Source organism: Rattus norvegicus, chromosome X (assembly GCF_021556685.1).
Source record: "Rattus norvegicus strain SHRSP/BbbUtx chromosome X, alternate assembly SHRSP_T2T, whole genome shotgun sequence".
Taxonomy (NCBI): domain Eukaryota; kingdom Metazoa; phylum Chordata; class Mammalia; order Rodentia; family Muridae; genus Rattus; species Rattus norvegicus.
The window spans coordinates 35,345,604-35,370,411 of record NC_141554.1 but is presented as its reverse complement, the minus strand read 5'-3'; the positions used below and the strand labels follow the sequence as shown (position 1 = coordinate 35,370,411).

At 41.9% G+C, this 24,808-nt stretch overlaps 1 protein-coding gene across 5 annotated transcripts in view; it reads right to left on the bottom strand.

Annotated features, from left to right (window-relative positions):
• Positions 1-24,808, bottom strand: part of Egfl6 (EGF-like-domain, multiple 6) — a 57,912-nt gene that overhangs the window by 27,134 nt on the left and 5,970 nt on the right. For all 5 annotated transcript variants that reach the window (XM_087600174.1, XM_087600176.1, XM_087600175.1 and 2 more), the window contains exons 2-4: positions 15,863-15,975; positions 9,931-10,023; positions 3,479-3,598 (exon numbers count right to left, since the gene is read on the bottom strand). In XM_087600174.1, the coding sequence (XP_087456300.1) occupies positions 3,479-3,598; positions 9,931-10,023; positions 15,863-15,975 (326 nt within the window). The remainder of the gene's footprint in view (positions 1-3,478; positions 3,599-9,930; positions 10,024-15,862; positions 15,976-24,808) is intronic.

Sequence of the window (24,808 nt, the reverse complement as noted above, 5' to 3'; positions counted from 1 at the left end):
CAGCAAAGACTGGCTACATGTCTCTGTGTGGCTAAAGGGAAAAATAAAGATAAGTCTACAAGAGGGACTGTGGATGGAGGTCACATGTTCGAGTGCCTAGCTTGCCTGGCATGCATGAGGCATAGGGTTCAACCCCTAGTGCCACACTACAGGTCTCTACTTCCACGGTGTCCTTCAGCCTAGCTGGCCTGGAAACAGGGACTCTTCTACTTCTGCTCCACGTCTTCCTAAAGCGTTGTTGGGATTCCAGACCCTTGTGCTATGTGTTTTGTTTTTTACAAGGGTTCTGGAGATTGGAACTCAGGTCCTCATACTGACAGGACAAATGTTTTTTTACCTACTGATTCATCTCCTAGCCCTCTTAATACCGCTTATATTCCAAGATGAGTGATCAAAGGCACGATTTTGGTAAATAACTCTATTTACCCTCCTCAGTAAAATGCTAGTCACCCAGAGGGACCAAAGACAATGAAATGGGCTAGGAGGAAAACAGATCAGTACCCAGGAAAGCTTTAAATGTGGAGGCACAGATAATCCCCAGAGGTAAAGGAGGAGCATGCAGGGATGGAGACCTAAGGCAAGGAAACAAACACCTACTGATGGTTATACTAGTCACTTCTTTTCTCTGTAGCCATCTTCTTGGAAACTTAATCATGAAGATGAAGTATCTTGCCACTTGGGGAACATTATCTCTTTTGGCATGGAATGAGCTCTCCTGTAATGTTTTCAGAATCATCCATCAGCATCTATGTTTTTAAAAAGTGTGAAGAGATCACTGGAAAACACCTCATTGGGGATGCACAAGATAAGGAAGTCCTGGCCAAGCGCTAGTTGCTGCTAATCGCAAGGGTGCTGTACAAGAACTCAATAAGCCATCGGATTGTTTTGTGTGGGCTTCTCCTTAATTTATATGAAAGGATATTTGAAGAAAGACACTGCAAATGTGTGTGTGTTATCTCTTAGGGTGGTTTTTTTTCCTTTTTTTTTTTGCTAAGGGCAGATCTGAGTAAATGGTGCTTTAGGCCTAGGACAAAGAGGAACTGGGTAGGGGATACTACACATTACTTTCCAAAACCTGGGGTGGGCTGGGGGTCTGCACAATAGTGCTTTCTGGGGGCTGGGGGGCAGAAGATGAGATGGCAAGAGAGGAGGGGAGGGGAAGGCAGGCAGAGAAGGTGGGTTTGCCTTTAAGCTGAAATATAAAACTTAAAAAGCCTCTTCTCTCAAGAAATGAATGGATGGAGATTCTCATTCTCCCTCAGGACATGGGGTTCATTATCACAGAAGGGCTTTTCTTTTCAGGAATGTGAGTCAGAATGCATTTCCAACAAGACACACTAATCTCTGGGACTGGGGCAAGGGGGCGTGAGAAAGGTAGCTAGTAGGAAGGATTGATGTCCCCGGGATGGTGTAGAAATTTATCACCTCCTTTAATCGCCATGCCTAGTTTCATGAGAAAATTCAACTCGTCTCCACATATATAAGTAGAGATATGTAATGGATTCTCCCCAGGGAGTTCCGGTCTCCCCATTTATGAAGTGAATGTCTAGAAAAAACAAATCCATAGAGGCAGGCAGAAAAGCAGATTTGTACCTATTGAGGGAAACAGGGAGTTGCTGTTACTGCTTAAGTTGTTTTTTCTTTTTAGTATGTTTTAAATTGTGTGTGTGTGTGTGTGTGTGTGTGTGTGTGTGTGTAGTGAATGAGAAGGGGAAGGAGAGCATATGAACACATGTGTGTGAATGTATGGTTACATGGGTGCCACAGCACACACGTGGAGATCAGAGGACAACTTTCACTTGGCTCTACCTCCCACCTTGAAGTAAGAGTGCTGGAAATTACAAATGGGAGCCAGGAATCTTGTGGGTTCCAGGCATCAATCTCAGGCCATCACGTTTGATGGCGGTGGTTGTTGAATGCTGTGAAGGTAACAGGTTTGCTCACTTTAAAGTGGCTAAAATGGTAAATTTTATGTTATGTACATCTTACCATAATTTTAAAAAGTGCCCAAAGATGTTTTAACTTATGGTGATGTTAATTTTTTTTTGAGGCAGAGTCTCATTTATCCCCATGTTGAATTCCAACTTGATTTATAACTCAGTTTGACTTTGAAATCACTTCTTATCCCCCTGAATGCTGGCATTACGGCATGTATTACCATGCCGTGCTTATGTGTTGTTCTGGAGCTCAAACCCAGCAAATTTTTTTATGCTAGGCAAGCAGTCTACCAACTGAGCCAAATCCTTAACCCTAGATGTGGGGAATTGGTTCTAATGCTTTGTCTTAATTTGACTCCCAAAAGCCAAGCTTCCAAACGCTGAGGGTCCCTGACCCCAGGTGACTTTGATTGGGAATAAAGAATTGATGTACAGCCAATGGCTGGGCAGGGAGACAGAGGCAGGAATTTTGAGTTGAGTGGGCAAGGGACCCAGGGGAAGAGAGAGAGGAGAATCACCATGACTGGCTGTGGGGTGAGGGTGGGGAGAGCAGAGAGATCAGAATCAAAGGCCCGCCCGCTGCCCGCTGAATTAAGAATCCCAGGAAGTGGCCTCAGGGGTCACTTCCCAGCTTGGGTCTAGGGAAGCAAAGATTAAAAAAATAGATTTAGAAAATGTTAACTCAGGGGCTGGAGAGATGGCTCAGTGGTTAAGAGCACTGTCTGCTCTTCCAGAGGTCCTGAGTTCAAATCCCAGCAACCATATGGTGGTTCACAACCATCTATAATGAGATCCGATGCCCTATTCTGGTGTGTCTGAAGACAGCTACAGTGTACTTATATATAATAAATAAATAAAAAAAAATAAATAAAAAAAAAGAAAATGTTAACTCAGAAATACTAGAGGGGAGTGTGTGTTAGCGCAGGGAGCTTAAGTAGTGCCCTATCATTAAACTAGTTAGGCATATTAAAAATTAAGCTGATGTCTGTGTGTGTCTTTCTTTCATGAGTCCGGAGAACTCTGGCAGGTGCCTAGAAGCAGAGAGGGAACTCAAAGCGGACTATTCACTGTTATACTTAGATATGGGTTTTTTGTTCATTTGTTTGTTTGAGAAATGATTTCACTATGTAGTTCTGTCTGGCCTAGAACTCAATATGGAGATGAGACTGGCCTCAAACTCACAGAGCTCCACTTGCTTCTACCACCGGAATGCTAGGATTAAAGGCATGCATCACCACAACAGGATAATACAATATATGTTTTTAAATTTTTATTTTTATTCTTTATATTGTTTGTTTGTTTGTTTTTTGAAACAGAATTTCTTTTTGTATCCCTACTTGTCCTGGAACTAGCCTTGTAGACCAGACTAGCTTTGAACTCACAGAGCCCGTCCTGCCTCTGCTTCCTGAGTACTGGGATGAAAGGCACGCACCATCATTGCTCAGCTTGCTATGTTTTTAAAAGTTACTCAAGTAAGTCTTTCCCCATGCATCAAATACCAAAAGGCAAGCCTTCAGCATTGAGTAACTGCTGAAACTTACTTGAACATGTGGCGTCTGGTAGAAGCATGTGGCCGCTGAGGCAAAAGCATTTGTAGCTACCGTGTGTATTCACACATCTGTGCTGGCATGGCCGGGGTTTGAATGCACACTCATTCACGTCTGCAGATCCAGGAAGAAAAGAGAGAAATGTTAACTGAGTCCAAAAATACCCATGGGGGAGAGACTAGATGCCAATGTGGGGAAGGACACAGAGTCACCTTTGTTGAACCACTTCCTTTCTTTTGATCTTTCCACTTGGAAAGATTGTCAAGGATGTGGAGCAAATAGGACCATTGGTATTACTACAGGTACTTTTCGTGTGTGTGTGCGTACATACACACACAAAGAGGCACACACACACAGGCACACACTCACAAAGAGGCACACACACACAGGCACACACTCACAAAGAGGCACACACACACAGGCACACACACACACACACACACACACACACACACACACACACTCACGCAACCACCCTGTATACTAAAGGGATCATAATAGTACATATATTAGTTGGAGTGATTCAAACACACCACAGCAGGATGGGTAGGTAAGTGATGAGTATATTATTGTACAGCAGTTAAATAGAAAAAATGACAACTATAGGCAACAAAGGATGATTCTCACAAATAGGTACTGAGTAGAATAAGATGAATATATCCATTGCACACATACTGTGATAGATGAAGTCAAGATATGCTTTTCTCTCCTATCCATCCATCCATCCATCCATCCATCCATCCATCCATCCATCCATCCATCCATCCATCCTCACATGGCAGCCCATGGTGGCTCTGAACTTGAGGCAGCCCTTATGCTTTATTCTCTCTAAGGAGCACAGGCATATGCCACCCACCATTCATGGCAATGCTTTCCTAGCTGAGGGAAGAAATGCTTAAATAGGTGGGAGGCAGGGACTGTTGAGATTCTCCTTTTCTCATCTGGGCTCTGATTAGAAAAGCTTTGTGGCAATTTATCCAGTTGTATAATTATTAAAATATTGCATTACTACTTTTAGTGAGTAGTGTGCGTGTGTGTGATATGTGGAAGAGTATAGGTGCAATGGTTTGTGTGGAGGACAACTTTCAAGTATTTTTTCAATGTGCATCCCAGGGCTCAAACTCAGACTGGTAGGCTTGTGCAGTAAGTACTTTTGTCTGCTGAGCCATCTCACTGGCCCAAGTTACACATTTTAAATACGCATACATTTATATGTGATGCTACTTTAATAAAGAGTTAGAAACATACAGTTTGGGTATTCCTGCCTTTACTACTTCCCAAACAGCTCATGGCAGTAGTACTGTTGTGATTTGGGGTGGCCCCAGGCCGACGCCCATTATCCTAGCTCATACCACTCTAGAGAAAAGCTCAACAGGCAGCTGGTTGCAGCATATTTAATTCCATGTGCAGGTGTTCACGCGGTGATTACAAGGCTATGTGTACTGATCAATCCTAAATCAACAAGCAACAGAACAGAAATGTGTAAGGAATAAAAACCTAGGCTGAAAAGTTCTCAGTGCTAGCCATGGTTGTGGTTAATTGGCATGTTCAAGGGTGTTTTTCTTCTTTCGTTCTGTGCTTCGTAGTATATTTCGGTAAAAAATTAAAGAGTAAGAATAAATAATTTTTTTTAAATTAGAAAATGATAAAGGTTGTGGTCTGCAGGGTATGGATCAACTGGACGTGTGCTTACTTAGTATGCATAAAGCCCTGAGATCAATACCTCGTGCCACAAAACCCAGGCATGATGGTGCAAGGCTGTAATCTTAGCACTCAGGAGGTGGATGCAGGGGTAAATAAGGAAATTAAGGTCATCCTTAGCCTGAGATACATGAGACCCTGTTTCAAAACAGAAAAGAGATACAGGAGAAAAAAATGTTAAAAGATAGTGAGATAAAAAGACTGAATTGTGGGGCTGGAGAGGTGGCTCAGTGGTTAAGAGCACGGACTGCTCTTCCTGAGGTCCTGAGTTCAAATCCCAGCAACCACATGGTGGCTCACAACCATCTGTAATAAGATCTGATGCCCTCTTCTGGTGTGTCTGAAGGCAGCTACAGTGTACTCATATACAATAAAATAAAATCTTAAAAAAAAAAAGACTGAATTGTGTTTGTAAATATGATTGTGGAGGAGGACTCATGGTTTAAGTTCTCCCAAGGAAGATATAGAAAGGAGGAAGGCACCAAATTCCACAGAAGAGAAGACATTCTGAATAGCAGCAGCAGAGTGTGCCCCCCCAAAGTAAAACAGTAGCTGTTCCTGCGTTTGAAAGGTTCTGTGTATATGCACATTGTTTTTAATACCTCAAGCTTCCTTCTCTGTTGTCTGTTCCTTCAACCCTCTCATCTCTCTCTCACACACTTCAACCACCTTATTTTTTTAAACATGTACTAATTTATTATTTTGCAGGAACGTGTGTGTGTGTGTGTGTGTGTGTGTGTGTGTGTGTGTGTGTGCGCTCGTGCGCCTCACATATACCATCTCACTGACCCTGACTCCCATGCTTTTTTAAAGGGGGGAACTGAAATATGGTGACTGGACATAATGGAAAACCCAGGGTTTTAAGCCAGAGGTGACTCAGTCATGTCTTAAGAGGATTTTTGGGAAACACATTACCTCAGGCCCATTGCCATAATTCGTCTTTGATCAGGCTGCCATGGGGCAGGCAGGCTGCAGGGGGAAGAGAGACAACCTCCAAACTTGAGCCAACTCTCTTAATATTAATGTCTTCCTGGAATTTGAGAACTAGGCCCCCTAGTTCAAAGGGCCCCAGAAAGGATCTGCAGAAAAGGAAGCACTGGCCTGAAAGTTCTAACGAGAAATCTCACTGATGAACCTGTGGTTCTCAGTGTTTGCTTGGAGTGCATGTTTGTATGGGCCTGTGCGCATGAGTATGAATAAGGAGGCCAGGTATCTTCCCTAGGTTTTTGGAGACAGGAAGAGAGGGCTCAGTTATGAGGCTAGACTTGGTAGCCAGTGAGTTCCTCATCACAGTTCTTTATCACCATGCCCACATCGTTTTGTGTATGGGTGCTAGGATCAAACCTTTTAACTGCTGAGTCATCACTCTGTGTCCCTGGAAATTTCTCATGAGAGAAGTTAAACGTGATTGGTTGGTAGTGCTCAACCTTATTGTAGATCTAAGGGCACTTTCTTTCTTTTTTTTTTATTTTAATATATTTAATTGAATTTCTTTTTTTTCTTTTTTTTTTTTATTAACTTGAGTATTTCTTATATACATTTCGAGTGTTATTCCCTTTCCCGGTTTCCGGGCAAACATCCCCCTCCCCCCTCCCCTTCCTTATGGGTGTTCCCCTCCCAACCCTCCCCCCATGGCCGCCCTCCCCCCAACAGTCTAGTTCACTGGGGGTTCAGTCTTAGCAGGACCCAGGGCTTCCTAAGGGCACTTTCTTAATTAGTGTGGCTTTCTTCATGAGAGGGTTGCTCAACCTCTCTTGACATTTGAGTCCACATCATTCCTCCGTGTAAGGGTTGGTCTGGATTGTGGAATGTTTAGGAGAAGGGATGGGATTTGTTTAATAGATGCCAGTAGCCACCTCTCCCTTAACTGTGACAACTCAAACTGGGTCTAGACACTGCCAGACATCCCACAAATGACAAAATCACCCTACTTCAAACATCTAGTCAAGATAAAGGTGGCCCTTTCCCTCCCAAAGTGTTTGTGTGTTTGTTAGTTTTGAGACAGGATTTCTTGTGTCCCAGGAATGTGCTATGAAGTCAAGGATGAATCCTCAATACTCCTTCTACTGTCCAAGACTTAGGAGTGCAGGAATTTGACAGCATGTCCTGTTTATTTCATATTAGGGATCAAACCCAGGGTGTTGTGCATGCTAGGCAAATACTCAACTGATCTCCAGTTCCAGCATTTGAGGTATTTTTTGTTTACTATAATTTCCACAGTCTCTCTGCACCAACATATATTGCCACTTGGATTGAGCTATTTTTGTTGGTACAGGGCACTTCTGGGCACTGTAAGGTGTTATAGTAGTTTAAATAAGAATGGCCCCCATAGGCTCATATATTTGAATGCTTGGTCATTAGGAAGTGGCACTATTAGGAGGTGTGTCTTTGTTGGAGAAGTTGTGGCCTTGTTGGAGGAAGTGTGTCCCTGGGGGTGAGCTTTGGAGTTTCAAATGCTCAAACTAGGCCCAGTGACTCTCTCTCTCTCTCCCTGCTGCCTGCCGAGATGGATGTAGAACTCTCAGCTACCTCACCAGCACTGTGTCTGCCTGCATGCCGGCATGTTTCCCACCTTGATGATAATGGACTATAAGCCAGCATCACTTAAAATGAGGACCCTGCCTTCTGCTGCCTACAGGAAACACACCTCAGAGACAAAGACAGACACTACCTCATAGTGAAAGGCTGGAAAACAACTTTCCAAGCAAATGGTCAGAAGAAGCAAGCTGGAGTAGCCATTCTAATATCGAATAAAATCGATTTTCAACTAAAAGTCATCAAAAAAGTATTTTCCTTTATAAGAGTTTCTCTGGTGTTTCTTCACTACAGTAGAAAGCCCAAGGCAGGTATTTAGCCAGTAGATGTCATCATCACTTCCTCCAAATGTCTTTCTATAGTGCCCGATGACTCATGGGGATGGCTCCCAAGTCTGGCAACTAAAAGTAAGAGATTCCTAGTTCAGGTTGAATTTTAGGAATGTAACTAGTATGTTTTAGCATGTACACATCCCATACAGTATTACTATATAAATAGGCTATACATTTATCACTTAACTGAAAGGTAAATATAAATGGATGTTAGAGTTTAGCTGACAACTCTCTCCCTGAGAACAGAGTTTTGTTCGAGAAAGAGTCTCAGATAACCCAGGCTGTACTTTAGCACATAATAAAGATTGGCCTCAAATCTTGATCTTTTTGCCTCTACCTCCCATGTGCTGGGAATATATTCTTGTGCCACCATCTCTAGCCAGTGTTCTAGATGTTAACTAAATCCTTAATTGTCATCAGATAACTAGCCAATGACAAACACCGTAAATTGTCCTTTGAAGTATATCTGTTGTTGGACTGGAGACGTAGCTCAGTTGGTAAAGTGCTTTCCTGGCATGTTCAGAGTCCTGGATTCCACCTGTAACACCATACACATTGGGTGTGGTAGCCAATACATATAATCAAAGGGTGGTGGCAGGAAGATTAGAATTCCAAGGTTCATCTTGGACTACATAGCAAATCCAGGGCATATGAGATTGTTTCAAAACAAAACAGACCACTGTGGTGTCACAAACATTGAATACCAGCACCCAGGAGGCAGAAGCAGGCAGATATCTGTGAGTTCAAGGCCATCCTGTTTTACAGAGTGACATCTAGGACAGCTACACCCCACAGTAAGACCAAAAACAAAGTTAAATCCTTCCAGAAATGTATATGGAAAGTAAAAAGACTGCGCATTATTCAATGATTCCATTTTTAGATATTTATCTCAGCCCAAATCTCTCCAGAAGAAATGGTTGTTGAGTGGTTATGACAAGGATATTTGATTTAGCATTGTTTGCAGTGGCAAGGGATTGGAGACAATAGGAATGGTGATGGTAGAATAACATCAGTTTCAAAAGATAAATATCTTCACAATATGGCCTTAAGGAGTATGAGCTCTGTGCATACTGACAGGTAAGGATACCCATGAGAAATACTGATGCTTGTAGGTTCATTGAAACGGGCTCTGAAATCTAGATCAGTGGTTCTCAACCTTCCTAATGCTGCAACCCTTAATCTAGTTCCTCATGTTATGGTGATGTCCAATTATAAAATTTTGTTTCTACTTCATAACTGTAATTTTGCCATTGTTGTGAATCATTATGTAACCCATGAAAGGGTTATTCAACATCCCAAAGGGGTCTCTGCTCACAGGTTGAGAACCACTCACTGATCTACAGCAAATTGTTAACTATGGTTCTGATAAGAGTTAAGGGCAGAGCCTCTCCTTGAGACCCTTCCCCCATTTGAGACTGGGTTTCTTGTATCCCAGGCTAGTATACAAATTAGCATGTAGCCAAGGATGACCTTGAACTTTTTGATCCTCCTGTCTCCACCTCTCAAGTGCTGGGGCTACATGTGTGTGTTATCATGCCACAGCTTTGTGCATGCTGGACAAACACTCTACCAAGTGACTTACATCACTAGTCCATCCTTTTTAACTTTTATATTCTCATTCATTGCGTTTCAAAAAATAGTATAAATTATTTAGATAATCTAAAACAATAGTTATTTTAAGCAAGTCCTTTGATTGTGTAATTTGAAAAAAATGGCAGAAGTTTCCCATTTAACAAGAAGGGATTGGCTGAAAACTCTCATCCTGAAATCATGTTCAAGATCTGTCTACCAACTTCTAAGAAACCCTCAGCACTGTCTTTTCTCCCTGACCTCATTGAAATGGAGTTAATCCCAGAGTTCTGGTGGTGTTGTACTGACCTTGACTGCAGGTCTTCCCGGTGTATCCTGGAAAGCATCTACATTTATTCGGTCCCACACACTCACCAAACTTGCATCTGGGCTCACACACAGCTGTAAAAGGAAAAGAGATCCTAATGGTGTAGTTGACATATTGACAAGGTGCACAGGCTGATTGCCCTTCTATATGGCAGAGAACTCTTTGGAAATGGACCGAGAATCCACATATCCTCTTTACTCTGTGTTCATCTTTTCCAAAACTGGGCATGGATTGCCTTGTGAACAAAACCAGCTCTTTCACCCACAAAGCAATGAATGATAGTGCATTGGACTCATTTGCTTAGCATGATCATGCCTCCAGTGTCATAAAGCTCCTTGGACTACACAGCCAACTACTTCTGCATGTCAACCCAAAGCATTACTAAAGAAGAACGTTTAAGAGGAAGACTTATCAGTGTAACATTGTCAAGTTCCAAGGTCCCTCCATTTCTTTCTGTCACTTGCCTTCTCTTATCTCTTAAGGATTTCTCTATTTTTCTTTCTTTTTGGTGTATATATGTGAGTGTTTATATGTGTATGGGTGTGAATTTACATGTGTGCACTTTAATATGAAAGCCAGGGGACAACCTTTTGTGTCATTCTTCAGGTGGCATCAATTTGTTTTTTTTTTAAATTTATTTATTATATATGAGTACACTGTAGCTGCCTTCAGACACACCAGAAGAGGGCATCAGATCTCATTACAGATGGTTGTGAGCCACCATGTGGTTGCTGGGATTTGAACTCAGGACCTCTGGAAGAACAGTCGGTGCTCTTAACCGCTGAGCCATCTCTCCAGCCCCAATTTGTTTAAAAAAATGTATTTATTTGTATTCAGGGTCAAGGAATGCATGTGCCATGACGTACATGTGAGGTCAGAAGACAGCTTGCAGCATTTGGTTCTCTTCTTCTACTCTGTGGGTCCTGGGGAACAAACTCAGTTCATCCGACTTGACTGCAAGGGCCTTTACCCAATGAGTTATCTTGCTGCCCCCCACCCAATCTTGTTTTCTGACCCAGAATATCTCACTGGTCTTTAAAGATAATAGATAAAGTTAGGCTGGTTGGTCAGTGAGTCTCAAGGATTCAACCTGACTGACTCTTCGGGGCCAGGATTACAAACATACTACATGTTACAAGCATACCTGGCTTGCTCGCTCACTTTTATTTATTTATTTATTTATTTATTTATTTATTTATTTATTTATTTATTTATTTATTCATTTATTTATTTATTGACATGGTTTCTGTGGATCAAATTTAGCTTTTCATGCCCTTGTGGCAAGCACTTTGCTAACTGAGCTGTCACCCCAAGCACTATATTTCTTTGAAATCAAGATCATGTTAGTGTTGTTTGCTTCCATTAAATTTGAAGAGCTCACTCTGATGGGCACTCGAAGCATGATGACAGTGATCAAAGAAGCATACCATATGGGGTTTGTTCTTCTGTTATTGACTTTTGTATCCTGAGGCATGGCATGAAGTAGGCATTCAATAAATCTTTCTTCTGTGAACAAAATGGTAGGCTAAAGCAAGGGAGCTAGCATGTTGCACCTGAATAGGGGGCAAGGACAAAATGCTGGAAGATCATAGCAGGTTTGATGCAGATTCATGGGAAGGAGATGAGCAAATCAAGTGAGATAGCTCCTGTCTATTACAGTGTTTTGTTTTGTTTTGTTTTGTGTGTGTGTGTGTGTGTGTGTGTGTGTGTGTGTGTGTGTACGTGTGTGTCGTCAGACAATCCCTCAGAATTTATTTTTTCTCCTGAATCATTATGTATAGTGTTATAAATATGCCACCGATGAGAAAATAGATGCATCACATGCAAGTATGTGCTACACACAAATGCATGCTATGTGTGCAAATATACTGCAGTGCTAGGTGTGGAGCCCAGGACCTTGTGAATGTTAGTCAAATGGTCTAGTACTGAGCCACATTCCTAGCCCTTGGTTTTGTTTCAGTTTTAGGACAGGCTCTCTCTGTGTAGCCCCGGCTAATCTTGAGCTCATGGTCTTCTTACTCCTGCTTCTGTAATGCTGGGATTAGAGGTGTGTGCCACCATGTCTGGAACATATATATTTTTTTCAACAGTAAGCAAAGTAATAGACATAGGAATTATAATGGGGGAAACATTTTGGTTCTGAACAAGTCCTAACAAAGAAGGTAAGGAGAGGGGAAAAAAGCTTTGCCAGTAAAAAAATTTTCCACTTTCAAAACTAAAGAGAAGGAATTTAATGTTCACGGCCTCCTTTTTTATGAACATGGGCCCGGTGATGCAGCCTTAAGTTCAGACATTGGAAAAATAAATATTCGATATTTTTTTTTAAATCCTAGAGACCTGTGGTTGCTCCCTGGAAGCTCATTTCCAGTGTGATCCAAATAGGAAAGGCCAAGAAGAATGCCAGATAGCACACGGGAGAAATAGTGAGTAATATCCTCGCTCTAAGGTCGAAGCTTCAGAAAGATGTTTTCAATTTACAGTGACTTTGGATCTGTGACCAGAGCAGCCAATCCAGCAAAGGGAAATTTAGTTTGTGTCTAAAAGAGCCAGAGGCTGAGGCATACTTTGCTCCAAGTTAAACTCACATATTTCCCCCCTCCCCCATGCCCCCAGTTTCCACTGTGTGCAGTTTTTCATTAGGGATTTGTCCCCAGACAGCACTTCATTCCTTGTCACCAGAGTGGCATATATTTTGAGGTTAATGATACAGACTTGATCAGACTTCACTGCTGAGAAAAGATTAAGACAGGGGCAGGGGCAAAGGCTAGGGGGCAGGGGTCCAGTGGGCATGAGTTCAGGTCGCTGAGAGAAACAAAAACTGAATAGTAGTTGAAAGAGAAGGCCATGTGTGGACTGGGACCTCCCTGCCAGGGTTTAGTATTGCTTGTTGGGGCAGGTTGAGGTGTGTTTTTCTTACTGTACAGGCTGAACTCTGGTTTAGGACGAAGAAAGCCAGTAGGAGGGGACTGGCTATTCTTGTTATTTTGTGCTTCTAGGAACCTATGACCTTACTGACAAGAAGGAACATGCAAGGGCTAGGGATGTAGCTTTGTAAGGAGAGTGCTTGCCTAGAATGCACAAAGCCTTGGGTTTGGTCCCTAGGACTACATAAACTGGGCATGGTGGCCAGTGGCATTTAAGCAGCAGAAGGATCAGGAGTTCAGGATTGTTTTCAGTTATGTAGAGAGGTTAAGGCCAGTCTGGGCTGCATGAAACGCTGGGGAAAAACAGCGTCAATCAATTATGATATGTATTTTTTAGATCTAAAAGCTATGTGCAAATATTGCAAATTAAAACCCAAATATTCAACAAAAGCAACAGGGTTGCTAAACACCTTTAGCTCGCAGCATGTGCATATTGAACATTTTATTACAGTCTCCCACTGGGTCTTTTAACCTTTTGCTTTACATTCCTTCATGCCTCTGATATATACTCTGAGAAATCCCTGAGACTGCGATTGGATGTACAGACTGTGGCCAAACCACTCCCATCTAGTTGAAGAACAGCCGTTGCAGAAAAGCCAAAGCTCACCCCCATTTACTCCCTAGTGGCGTGTCAGGTCTGACCAAGTTTTATGGCAAGTGTTGATGCTCGTGAGACTGTAAGAAATTATAAGTCACGTGTCTCCAGTGACTTTTACCCCTTTCCACTTGACTGCCTCCAAAGAAGAATGTTTTATGCTGTGTCTAGGTAAAGAACAAAGCTACACTTATTGCTCTCATCACCCGGAGCTTTGAAGGACAGAAATGGGACAAGAGTCATTGGTCCTTTCTGAATCAATGGTAATTTATGAAGCGTGTGTGTGTGTGTGTGTGTGTGTGTGTGTGTGTGTGTGTGTGTGTGCGCGCGCGCGCACGAGGCAGTACGAAATGCTTGAGTGCCTCCACTCTGTACCTTCTGAGGGTTAGCACCCTTTCCACATTCCAGAAAAGAGCCTTAGTGAACATCGCACCTTCTCCAAGGTCGCCCACATCATTCTAGCATCTGATGTCTTTGATCATAAGGCATCCAATTAGGAGGACAGCTGCATGATTAGCAAGCATTCTACCAACTGAGGTACATGTAGGTGCCCTTTTAATTGGCACAGGTCTCAGAGTGGTGCTCTATCTTCCTGCAACTGGATGGACAATGATGGTCATTTTTTAAATCTTTCAGCATTCTTGTCATATTATTATGAGGAAACTCTGATGGTTGGAAGCTTTGGATAACAGGGAATGTGTGGAAACACTATCCATGTCTTCTGTCTTTTCATGGACTGCAGACATCAAGTTTTGTCCTCCTCTGCATACAGTCAATCTAAATCTTTTAAAAGCTTGTATTTTTTGACAAATTTATGCATGTGTACAATGTATTTTGATCATTTTCAGCTCCCACTATACCTTCTCTTATCTCCCTCCCAGGCCATCTGAAACCCCTTTTCTTCCCAACAAGCCCTCCTTCTATTTTCACATTGTTTGTCTTTTTAGATTCTGTGGTGATCTGAATAAGCCTGGCTCCCATAGGCTCATATATTAGGATTCTTAGTAATTAAGGAGTGGCACTGCTTGAGAATTGGGAGGTGTGGCCATATTGGAGGAAGTGTGTCACTGAGGTTAGGCTGTGAGATTTCAAAACCCCGAACTTGGTCCAGTGTCTCTCTCTTCCCACTGCCTGCGGACCTGGATGCAGATCTCTCAATTACTTCTCCAGCACTATATCTGTCTGTGGAGCTTGTTGCCATGATCTCTACTGTGATGATAATGGACTAAACCTTTTAAACCGTAAGCCGGCCCCAATTAAATGCTTTCTTTTTAATAAGAGTTGCCAGGGTCATGGTGTCTCTTCACAGGAATAGAACAGTGACTAAGACAGACCCAGTGAGTTTAACTAAGGTGTTTGCCTAGATGTAGGTAGTTATGGGGATACTAACTGGGGCATGGGAAAATTACCAATGTCTACCTTACTGAAAAATAATGACTTCCACCACACAAGCAGCTATTAATCTAGCTATTTGGGGGTTGGCTAGAACGGGCAGGGTTAGGTCAGGGATAGGCCTATGAAGAGGTAATAACTTCTAAAATAGCATGTTAATGAATTTCTGGAACATTTGGGCATGTCATTACTCTGCTTAACAGACAAGGAACTTAGGATCAGGATTAGGCCTTTGATACCTGCTGGGGACAGTAAGAGCAGATTTCTACTCCAAGGTAATGAACTCTATTCAGGACAAAATCACCAGCTGCCTTGGAGAAATCCAGGTTTCATGGCTCTCTATCATGAATATGGGTCACTGGAAAACCACATAGGGATTAATACAATACATCTTAGCTCCCCCAAATCCTCTGGAAATTGTAAGAGGTCTCCCAGTAAGCCCCTAACACAGAATCTGAGAAAGTGTCCAAGGAAAACTGTTTTCTTCGTCTGTAATCTGCAGAAAATAATGAAAAACACCTTTCAATTACATGTATGTATTTCTTGCCATTAGAAACTACTCTTAAGGAATTTCAAAGTGGAAGTGGCACATCTATGAGGTATAAAGATACCTATTCTACTTTGTAGACAGAGACTATGACTAATAATTAAAATGTGTATTTCAGTAGACATCAGATAAAACTATAATTAGCAGGAGTTATTTGGCCTGGTTTTGTTCACCTCGGTTTCTACAGATTAAATCAAACTCAAACCAGATCAACTCCAGTTATACTTCTTCAAATAGTAACAGAAATAAGAATGAACAAGAAAGTCTCTGAAAATAACTCCCATCTAATGTGACAGTGTCAACCACTCTGGACACTGCACCAGGACCAAAACTCTGTGGAATATTGGTTGTTATCCATGTCCTCAGTCGAGAAAATCCATTGACAATGGTATCATAGATTGACAACTAGCCATCCTGATCCAACAGCAGGGTGGTCTAAACTTTTACAAAATTACCTTCACATACTCCTTTGCTGTTCCTTTTCCAGCCATAGCAGCAGGCCGTCTTAGTTCCGTAGTGACAGACCCCAGGCTGGTGTGCCAGTGCTGGCAACCAATAATCCCGTGGGCTGTGGATAAAGAACTGTGGATTAGTATTGAGAAGACAGAGAAGGTCATGGAGACTTTCCTTTGCATGGGAGCAACAGGAAAGATGTTAAGTATCTGAGTGATTTCCACAGACCCGAGGAAAGTTCTAGATTCCATAGCACTACAACCACAACAACAAACCAAAAAAAAAAAAAAAAAAAAGAGACAGAACAAAACAAATAAAAACCAAACCCAAACCCAAACTCCTGAAGTTGGGGGTTGGCAGCCTCTGCCTTTCATCCTTTGCCAAATTTGCTCTAGTTTTGTCCATTTCCTTTTTACCTAAAGTTAGATAGTGAAGAATGACAAAAAAAGAGTATTTTTGAGACTGGTCAAGCACCACTTCTCCAATCTGTCCTGAGTAGGTAAAGTGGCTTTCCAGTTTTGGCTTTGTGTCTGTGACCCATTGGCTAAGTGGTTTTGGCTCCAACAAGAGTTCTGCACTTTTATTTCATGGCCATCTGGGAGTCACTGGAAAGCCTAGAATCACCATACACTCTGGCCAGTTATGAGTGGGAGACTATTCTGCCAAGTCATCTCAGGTTACAGAGGAGGAAACTCCAATGCAAGTGAAGGTACATCCCCAAGCCTACGTCCCCAAGCAGAGCCAGGTGTCGGGGATTTAAACTTGCTGTGTTTCAAAACACAGACACAATTTGCTAAACTCTTGACTAGATCAACAATCATGTTCTCAAAGGGACTAAGGTGGAAATATTTCGGGCTTTGCAGGCAGGCCATAGGTTTTTGTCTATGTGCGAAAGCAGCCGTAGGGAATAGAAAACAGATGGGTGTGATTCTTCCAATAGCACTTTATTTCTGGATCTGGGAAGCCAGCTCAGTCAGCAAAGTGTCTCATATATCCCAGGCTGCCCTTGAACTTGTCAGGTCACCCAGGATGGCCTGGGACCTCTCAATTTCCTGCTTTTTTTTCTTCTTACTACTTCTGATTTATGTGTTGCTGAGGGTCAAACTCTGGACTTCCTGGGTGTCAAGTGAGCACTCTTTCAATGGGACCACGCCCACACCCTTGAAGATATTACTCTTTTATTCCGTCATCAAGCATTTGAAATGTTAAAACTGGCTTTGGCTCATATGTTGTATAAAAAATGGGGCCACCTTGGTCTGTGGGTTGGAGCTTGCTGATCTGAAGAGTGAGCCCCTGCCTTCCAAGTGGAGAGCTCCCTGCCTGTTTACCTGCTTGATATTTTGGGGTTAAACAGAACTGCTACCAGACCAAAAGAAAAGACAGGTTTTATGGAGGACTGCATTTGATTCCTAATGCTCATGAAATATAGCCTTAGATGATTTCCTGAGTTCTTTAATAGATAAGACATAGACATTTTTGTCAGGTACAGGAATGAATATATGCTAGTATCTTAGTCCAAGCCAGACAGTTAAAAAACCTTGTTTGTTTCTTTCATGATCTGCCTTTCCTACAATTTCTCAGATAAACGAGTGGAGTTTAGGACATTTTATTCACCAAGAACATAGAATGAGAGGAAAATATAAACTTCTGGAAGAGAAAACTTTTCAGTTTTAAAGAAGTTATTTTCTATTTTATGTGCATTGGTGTTTTGCCTGCATGTATATCTAGGTATGTGAGGGTGTTAAATCTCCCAGAACTGGAGTTGTGGACAGTTGTGCCATGTGGGTGCTGGGAACTGAACCTGGGTCCTCTGGAAGAGCAGCCAATGCTCTTAACTGCTAAGCCATCTCTCCACTATCCTTTCATAAACTATTAATTCAACTACTTGGAACAGGTTTCTCAGCCCCTATATGACTGATATTTTAGGCTGTATGATTCTTTGCTTTTTGTAAATGGGGGTTATCTTGGGCATCTAAGATGTTTAGTAGCACCCATGTTTGTCAATAGCATGTATCCTTCAATTTGTGATAATCAAAAAACTTTTCAGGTTTGCTGAATGTGGTAGTGCACAATTATAATCCTAGCACTCTGGAGTGAGAGACAGGAGGATCATTGTTTTAGGCCAATAGGTATATAGAGCAAGTTCCAAGCTGGCTAGGGTTATGTAGCAAGACATTGTCCTAAAAACAAAAGCATCATTTGCCAAATATCCCCCACAAGACAAAACTGACTTTAAGTACGATTACTTTAAAATAAAATATTTCTTGAGCTTTTTCTGTGTTCCAAGATCTTACTTGGGTATGTGGATGAGGCAGAGATGAGAAACAGCCTTCCTTTGCATTTTAGTTCATAGTCTATGACAAGCAGATGTACTATAGTCTAGAATACCATTAAAATGTTTTGAGAAAGGGATGTTTTCATTGCTTGGTATTGAACAAATGTCTAGTTAGAGCGTGCTAAGCTATTGCTCCACTACTGAACTACATCCCAAGTCCTAAAAAAGAACTTTGATTGTTTTTCTCTGTAAGGAAAGGAAGCTTAGTTGGGCTTACAGTTGTAATGTGTGAGTCCATAACCCCAATGGATCAGGAATGTGAATGATCACATCCCCAACACACACACACACACACACACACACACACACACACACACACACACACACACACAGACACACAGTGGTACACTTCCTCCGGTAAGTTACACCTCCCAGGTCATCCTGTTTCCAAAGAAACTTTGGAACTTAGAAGACAGGAGTCAACAACTGGATGGGAAGACTGCAGAAGAATTCTATTTGTTGTAAGTCAACCAAGGATCAGAACTGAATAGAAGCTTGTGACTACAGCCAAAGAAGAAAGAAAGAGTAAATAACTGTAGCCACCAACAACTTTTTTGTGTAGCAATTCAAAATTCCAGGCAAACCTCTTTTCGCATTTCCCCACCAGCCAGGCTTTCTCTCCTCACATTTCTCCAACTCTGTCACAAACAGAAAACTGTTCATGTCCCTGAAGTTTTACACAGACAACTGTACCACCAGTGGAAAAACAAACTTTTACCCACATTGCATTTATTCCCGCAGCTAGTTGCGTCCAAACCATTCAGAGAAGTAGAACTTCAGGCAGCTGACTACCTACCCTTGACCAAACCTGCTTCCTCCTGCAGGCCTCAACTAAGGCAAAACCTGGACCGATAATCACTACAGCTATGAATAGAGTCTTCCCACGTGTGCAGATAATTCTTTGAACATCTCTAGGTTTTGTATGTTGATAGAGCCTTGGTTCAATAAATCAAAACGATTAGGCTAAATTAAGCTAAATTCAATTGGCCTAATTGAATTTTTGGTAATTCTCCCCACCCTCATCTTTTCCTTTTTTGGAAAATAGAATCTTTTCTCATACAATATATCCTGATTATAGTTTTCCCTCCCTCTACTCCTCCCTGCTTCTCCTCCTTCCCCTCCCTTCCTCTCCCCTCCCTTCCTCTCCCCTCCCTTCCTCTCCCCTCCCTTCCTCTCCCCTCCCTTCCTCTCCCCTCCAGATCTGCTCCCTTTCTGTCTCTTATTACATTTCAGTCATCCCCAGCCATTTCTGCAATGGTTAGATATGAAGTAAAACAAAAGCAGATAGAACTTTGTTTAAGGATCTTATATTTTAAACACCTAATTAGAAACCAGTACAGGGTCTCTGGTGCAAGTGGCCAAGCCTATCTTCAATCTGTATGTCAAAGTCAATTAGTTTGGATTATAAATAATACTGCCTGGGGTTAATGAGTAGAAAAAGTTACCAGAAGATGGAATTCGCATGCTGTTTGCACATTTTTAAAGCTCTCCAGAGTTAAAAAGAAAAACAAAAACAAAAGCAAAAAACAAAATACAGTTTCTTAAACTTTATTGCTTTCACATGTCTGACTTCAGGTACAGCGGGAACCCCAAGAAATCTGAGGTATATTAATTTGTCCTATATCATTATTTTGATGATTAATCTCACTCATGAGATGCTTCAAAGTGCTAATGGGTAACACTTGGGCCATCAAAGTCATGTGAACAAATCAAGATTCCTTTCCCACTACAAAAGATACCTTCTCCATCACAAACACAGCTTAGTAGTCCAGCTCTGTTGGAAGATTGTAACCATAGATTTAGGCACAGTAAAACCTTTGGAAGCTAAAGCAGGACAAGCATGAGTTTGAAGACAGCTTGGGCTATATAGTGAGTTCCAGGATGGCTTGGACTAGGCAAGGAGACATTGTCTTAAAGACAGACAAAAGAAATTTAGAGCCGGAGAGATGACTCAGTGGTTAAGATTACTTGCTACTTTTGCAGAGGAGCCAGGTTCAGTTCTCAGGCACCACATGGCCTAGCACACCAACTGTAATTGCGGTTCCAGAGGATCTCATGCCCTTTTCTGATTAACTGCAGGTACAGTTAACTGCATACATACATGCACACATACATTCAGACAAAAACATAAAAAATCTTAAAAAGAATCTAGCTTTACCTTCATTTATTAAAAAAAAAAGACAAGGGGGTGGGGATATGGCTCAGTAGATATTTAAGAATCAGAAGTTTGGATCCCTAGAGCTTAACTAGAAATTAAGTAGCGCTTAAGCCAGGTATGATGACTTCCTGGAATCCTAGCACTTAAGACAAAGAGAGGGCATTTCCAGGACAAGCTCACTAGCCAGACTAGTTAAACTTGGCAGGCTCTAGTTTGGAAGTTCAGTAAGAAACCCTGCTTTAATAGATGAACCCACACTCATACCCAGCCATGTGCCCCACCCCTGCCACATGCAACCGTGTATACACACATGCATGCACATTACATACATCTAAATGCAAATTTTGCAAATGACAGTTTAGGAATTAATTCAGGATTGAGAACTACATAGTAGACCCTGATATTCAGATGATAACACAAATCAAAGCACAACACTTTGGCCTGTGGCTGCCCCATGAATAGCAATATGTCCTCTGCTCGTGTCCTAAAGGAGACCTGATGTCTTGAATGAGGACTCTAGGAAAAACCATCTGAGGAACTCGAGTCAATAAACAAGCAACATGCCTTGTAATTAGTAAGTGTGAGGTCCAGGCAGTCACTGAGTTTGGAGACTATGCTTCAAAGGGCCAGCTGCAAGCAGGATTTTACTGGTGTAATCATTAGAGTCTACATTTGGCCATGAAAATGGGAAGAAAATCACTTAAGAGTGAAAAACATTAGTAGATAGAATTGCTAATAATTAACTTGCTGATTTAGAGATGCCAGAGGAAATTGATTTATTACACCAAGAATCCAGTTTTGTGTTGCCAGTTTTGAAAATGTGCACGTGAAGCTATTTAAAAGTACAGAAAAAAAGAAAATTCATTATTTAACTCTTTATATTTAAGTGGAAACAATATGGTCTGGGGAAGAAGGAATCCAGGACAAATGAACAAGGCATACTTGATGACAGTGCAGTGCATAGCTTAGGAAAATGAAATACAGAGTGCTCAGAAGAAAAAAATTTAACTTACTTCTTCCTGGTGTCCAGTGATATTCCGAGTTAATGTTACTGGGGGACTTGAACTATTTTCCCAGCATCCTCTCTTCCTTGCCCTTTGCTTTAAATCCATGACCACTCCAACCAACATATCCATCACTGATTCAATAATTCTCCTATTTGAAAACCAAATCTCTCTCTCTCTCTCTCTCTCTCTCTCTCTCTCTCTCTCTCTCTCTCTCTGTGTGTGTGTGTGTGTGTGTGTGTGTGTGTGTGTGCTTTTGTGTGCAGGTACCTGTTGAAGGGAGAGTTTGACACTGAGATGTCTTCCTCACTTGTTTTTCTGTCTTAGTTTTTGAGACAGGGTCTTTTACTGAACCCAGTGTTCCCCAATTTGGTCAAACTGCCTGGCCAGTGATCCCCAGGGATCCACCTATTTTTCCCACCTTGTTCACGACACTGGGGTTGGTGTGTGCCACTATGACCAGCTGTTTGTATGTGGGTGCCAGGTGTCTGAACTCTTGCTCCCATGAGATCTGAATTCAGTCCCTTGTACTTGTACATAAAACATGTTACCCAGAAAATTGCTGCTTCTGTGCAATTAAAATGCCCAACTATCTGTGACTTCAGATGTTTCTACCATGGGACACCTGGATGGGCATGCTGTCCCCCTAACCTCTGTCCCTCCACCCCTCTCCTTCTCCCTTTCTGTACCTCTCTATTTCTCTCTTTTCCTAAACAGTGTTTAGCAGATGGGAGACCCAGGGGACCCAGGGAATCCAGTCTTGAGGCAGTGGAATGCCAAGTCTTGGTGGATAACAGACCCCAAGCAGAGAGAGCTTTGAGCTAAATGTTGAATTGCCCAGAATTCCTTTAATACATTATACAGCTTGCTGTCTACGTTGATCAAATTAATCAGAAAATCGCTGTCTCCACAGCTGAAGTCAATTTAGAAACATTCCAAGGCTTGTGTAAGTAGTATAGTATTTCTGCACAGGATTCCTTATTTTCTACAAAAATAGAAGGTGCCAGAATCTTTAGTATGCTTGCTCATGATCAGAAAACTTCACAAAACCCTTCCAAGACAAATTGTGAAGCGAAATTTCTTTCGTTGTTGTTTAAATACATTTAAATATTGTCCTATCAATAAAAGTTTTTCTGAAGAGGCATGGAGAGGGCAAACAATTATTTTGTTTGAGATATATTTTATTGTTAATGATGTGTATGTGTTTGTATGTACATGTACGCATAAATGTAGTATCTGCAGAAGCCAGAAGAGGGTATTGGATCCCCTGGAGCTGGAGTTACAGGCAGTTGTGACCTATACAATGTGGGTTCTAGGATTCGAACTGGGGTTTTCTGTAACAGCAGTACATGTTCTTAACTGCTGGGTCATCTACCTAGTCCACACAAGTGTATTTTTTTTAGTAAGTTTTTTTTAAAACAAAATTATTCATCTCGTATAGCAAGGTCATTTATTGTATTTAATTAGTTAAATTAATTTCATGTTCTCACCATTTTTGTGTTTATGTGTGTACATTCACAAGTGAACATGTGCGTATGTGCATGTGGAGGCTAGAGGGAAATCTTAGGTGTCATTCTTTAGAATCTCTCTACTTTATTTGTTTGAGACAGGGTATCCCATTGGCCTGGAGTTTTCCAATTACTAACGGGCTGGCTGGTGAGGCCCTGGAGTCTGTCTTCCCTGTGCTGGATTACAAGGATGCACCAGTAAGTCCACCTTTTAAAATGTGGCTTCTGGAGATTAATCACAGGTGTTCATGCCTTCAGCAAGGCAAGCAGTTTACCCACTCAGCCATCTCCCTCGTCCTGAGTTCCCACCCACCCTTAACAGACAGAGTAAAAGTCCAGGTTAACCCAAACCATCCTACTCCCCAGATACATAGAGGTTTAAGAGCAAGAGCCCACCATGGAGGTCTTGGAGATTGGACTCTGGTGGTCAGTCTTGGCGCCAGTTACCTTTGAACTATCTTGCTGGCCTTGTTCACACTTCGAAGTCAGGTACACATAAATTGAAACCACCAGAAATGGAACAATCATCTAGGGACAGTATAGATCAGGAGATCCAGAACTTTGCTTCTCATAGGAGGGAGGCTGGCAAAGAAGGCCGATGGGAAAGACCGATCAGAATGTGCTGGGAGGAGGTTATTAACAGTGTCTGAAGTCTTTAATACTCCTCAGTGCCAAAAAAGACGAAGTTTGCCTTTCCAGGCTGCCATGGCTGGCTTCTAATGAGAAGTGTGCTGTGGAAGGGATAGACACTAACTCCCTAGGTGAGGGATCCAAAGGCACCATGGCTTCTTTCTTTCCTTCCATTGTATCAGAAACTCTGGGGTGTGTGGGTCAGCTGACACACTGTGCAGATAATCAAGCCATCTTAATGGAGGAATGTTCATAAGAAAAAGATATGAGACTTCCTGCTGACAACTTTGATAGTTTGCCTCTTGGAAGCAGATTCTCTAGCCAGTGACAGGCTTGCAGATGACAGTGGCATTGGCTAAAACTTGACTACAAACTTGTGACAAGCCTGCTTTTCTATGGTGAACCGAAAATTGCTCTCTTAAAATAAAGTCCATAAAAACACAACAGCCCCAATCCCCAGGCAACTAAGCTGCTTAGATTTCCCCATCTCCAGAAATTGTGAGAGACAAGAAACAGTGCTTTGATAAGAAGTTTTGAAGCATTCTGTAGTTCAGGAACAGATAGCAAGGAAATATGGCCGGCAACCAAGCAAAAATGAACACTAAAGAGCAAGTTGATAGTATTTGCACAGAAGTTGGCTCCTTTTGGTATATTGAGTTCTAATCATGCATTCATCAAACCCAAGATACCAAGGATATGAGTACACTGTAGTTGCATAAATTAGGAAAAGAAAAATATTTGAACTATGGCTCCTTACCATAATACAACCCTGAGCAACTTTGTCATGGTCTTGTACATGAATTAGTCATGACCAGGCTGGATTTAAAGATGGCCGAGCCTGTGATGGCCTGCTTTACTCTCTGTTAACTCTTGGAATGAAGTCTGATCTCTGTAGCTTAGCATCCCAGCCTCTTTTTTGCTTCTGGGCAAGTACTTCGGGTTCTTGATGACCAGTCTGCCCTCTGTACCTGGGGCTGTCTTCTACATTATCTTTTTTAGAGATACATGTCTACCCATTTATTGCCTTAATCCTATGCAAAGCATCTATCAATGAAGCACGTTTTATAGCTGACGGACTCACATTGTTTCATAAGGACACTTCAAATGTCATGCCCTGTCTTCAGGTTTCCTTGACCCTTTCAATTTTCTCTCACCTACATTCTATTAGTCCTCTCCTCTCCTCTCCTCTTCTTCCTCCCTCCCTTGCCTCCATCTTCCTCCTCTCAAACACAGGGTCTCATGTCTCGCAGGCTGGCTTTGAACTTGCTATGCAACCGAGGATGACCGTGAACTTCTGATCATCCTGCCTTCAT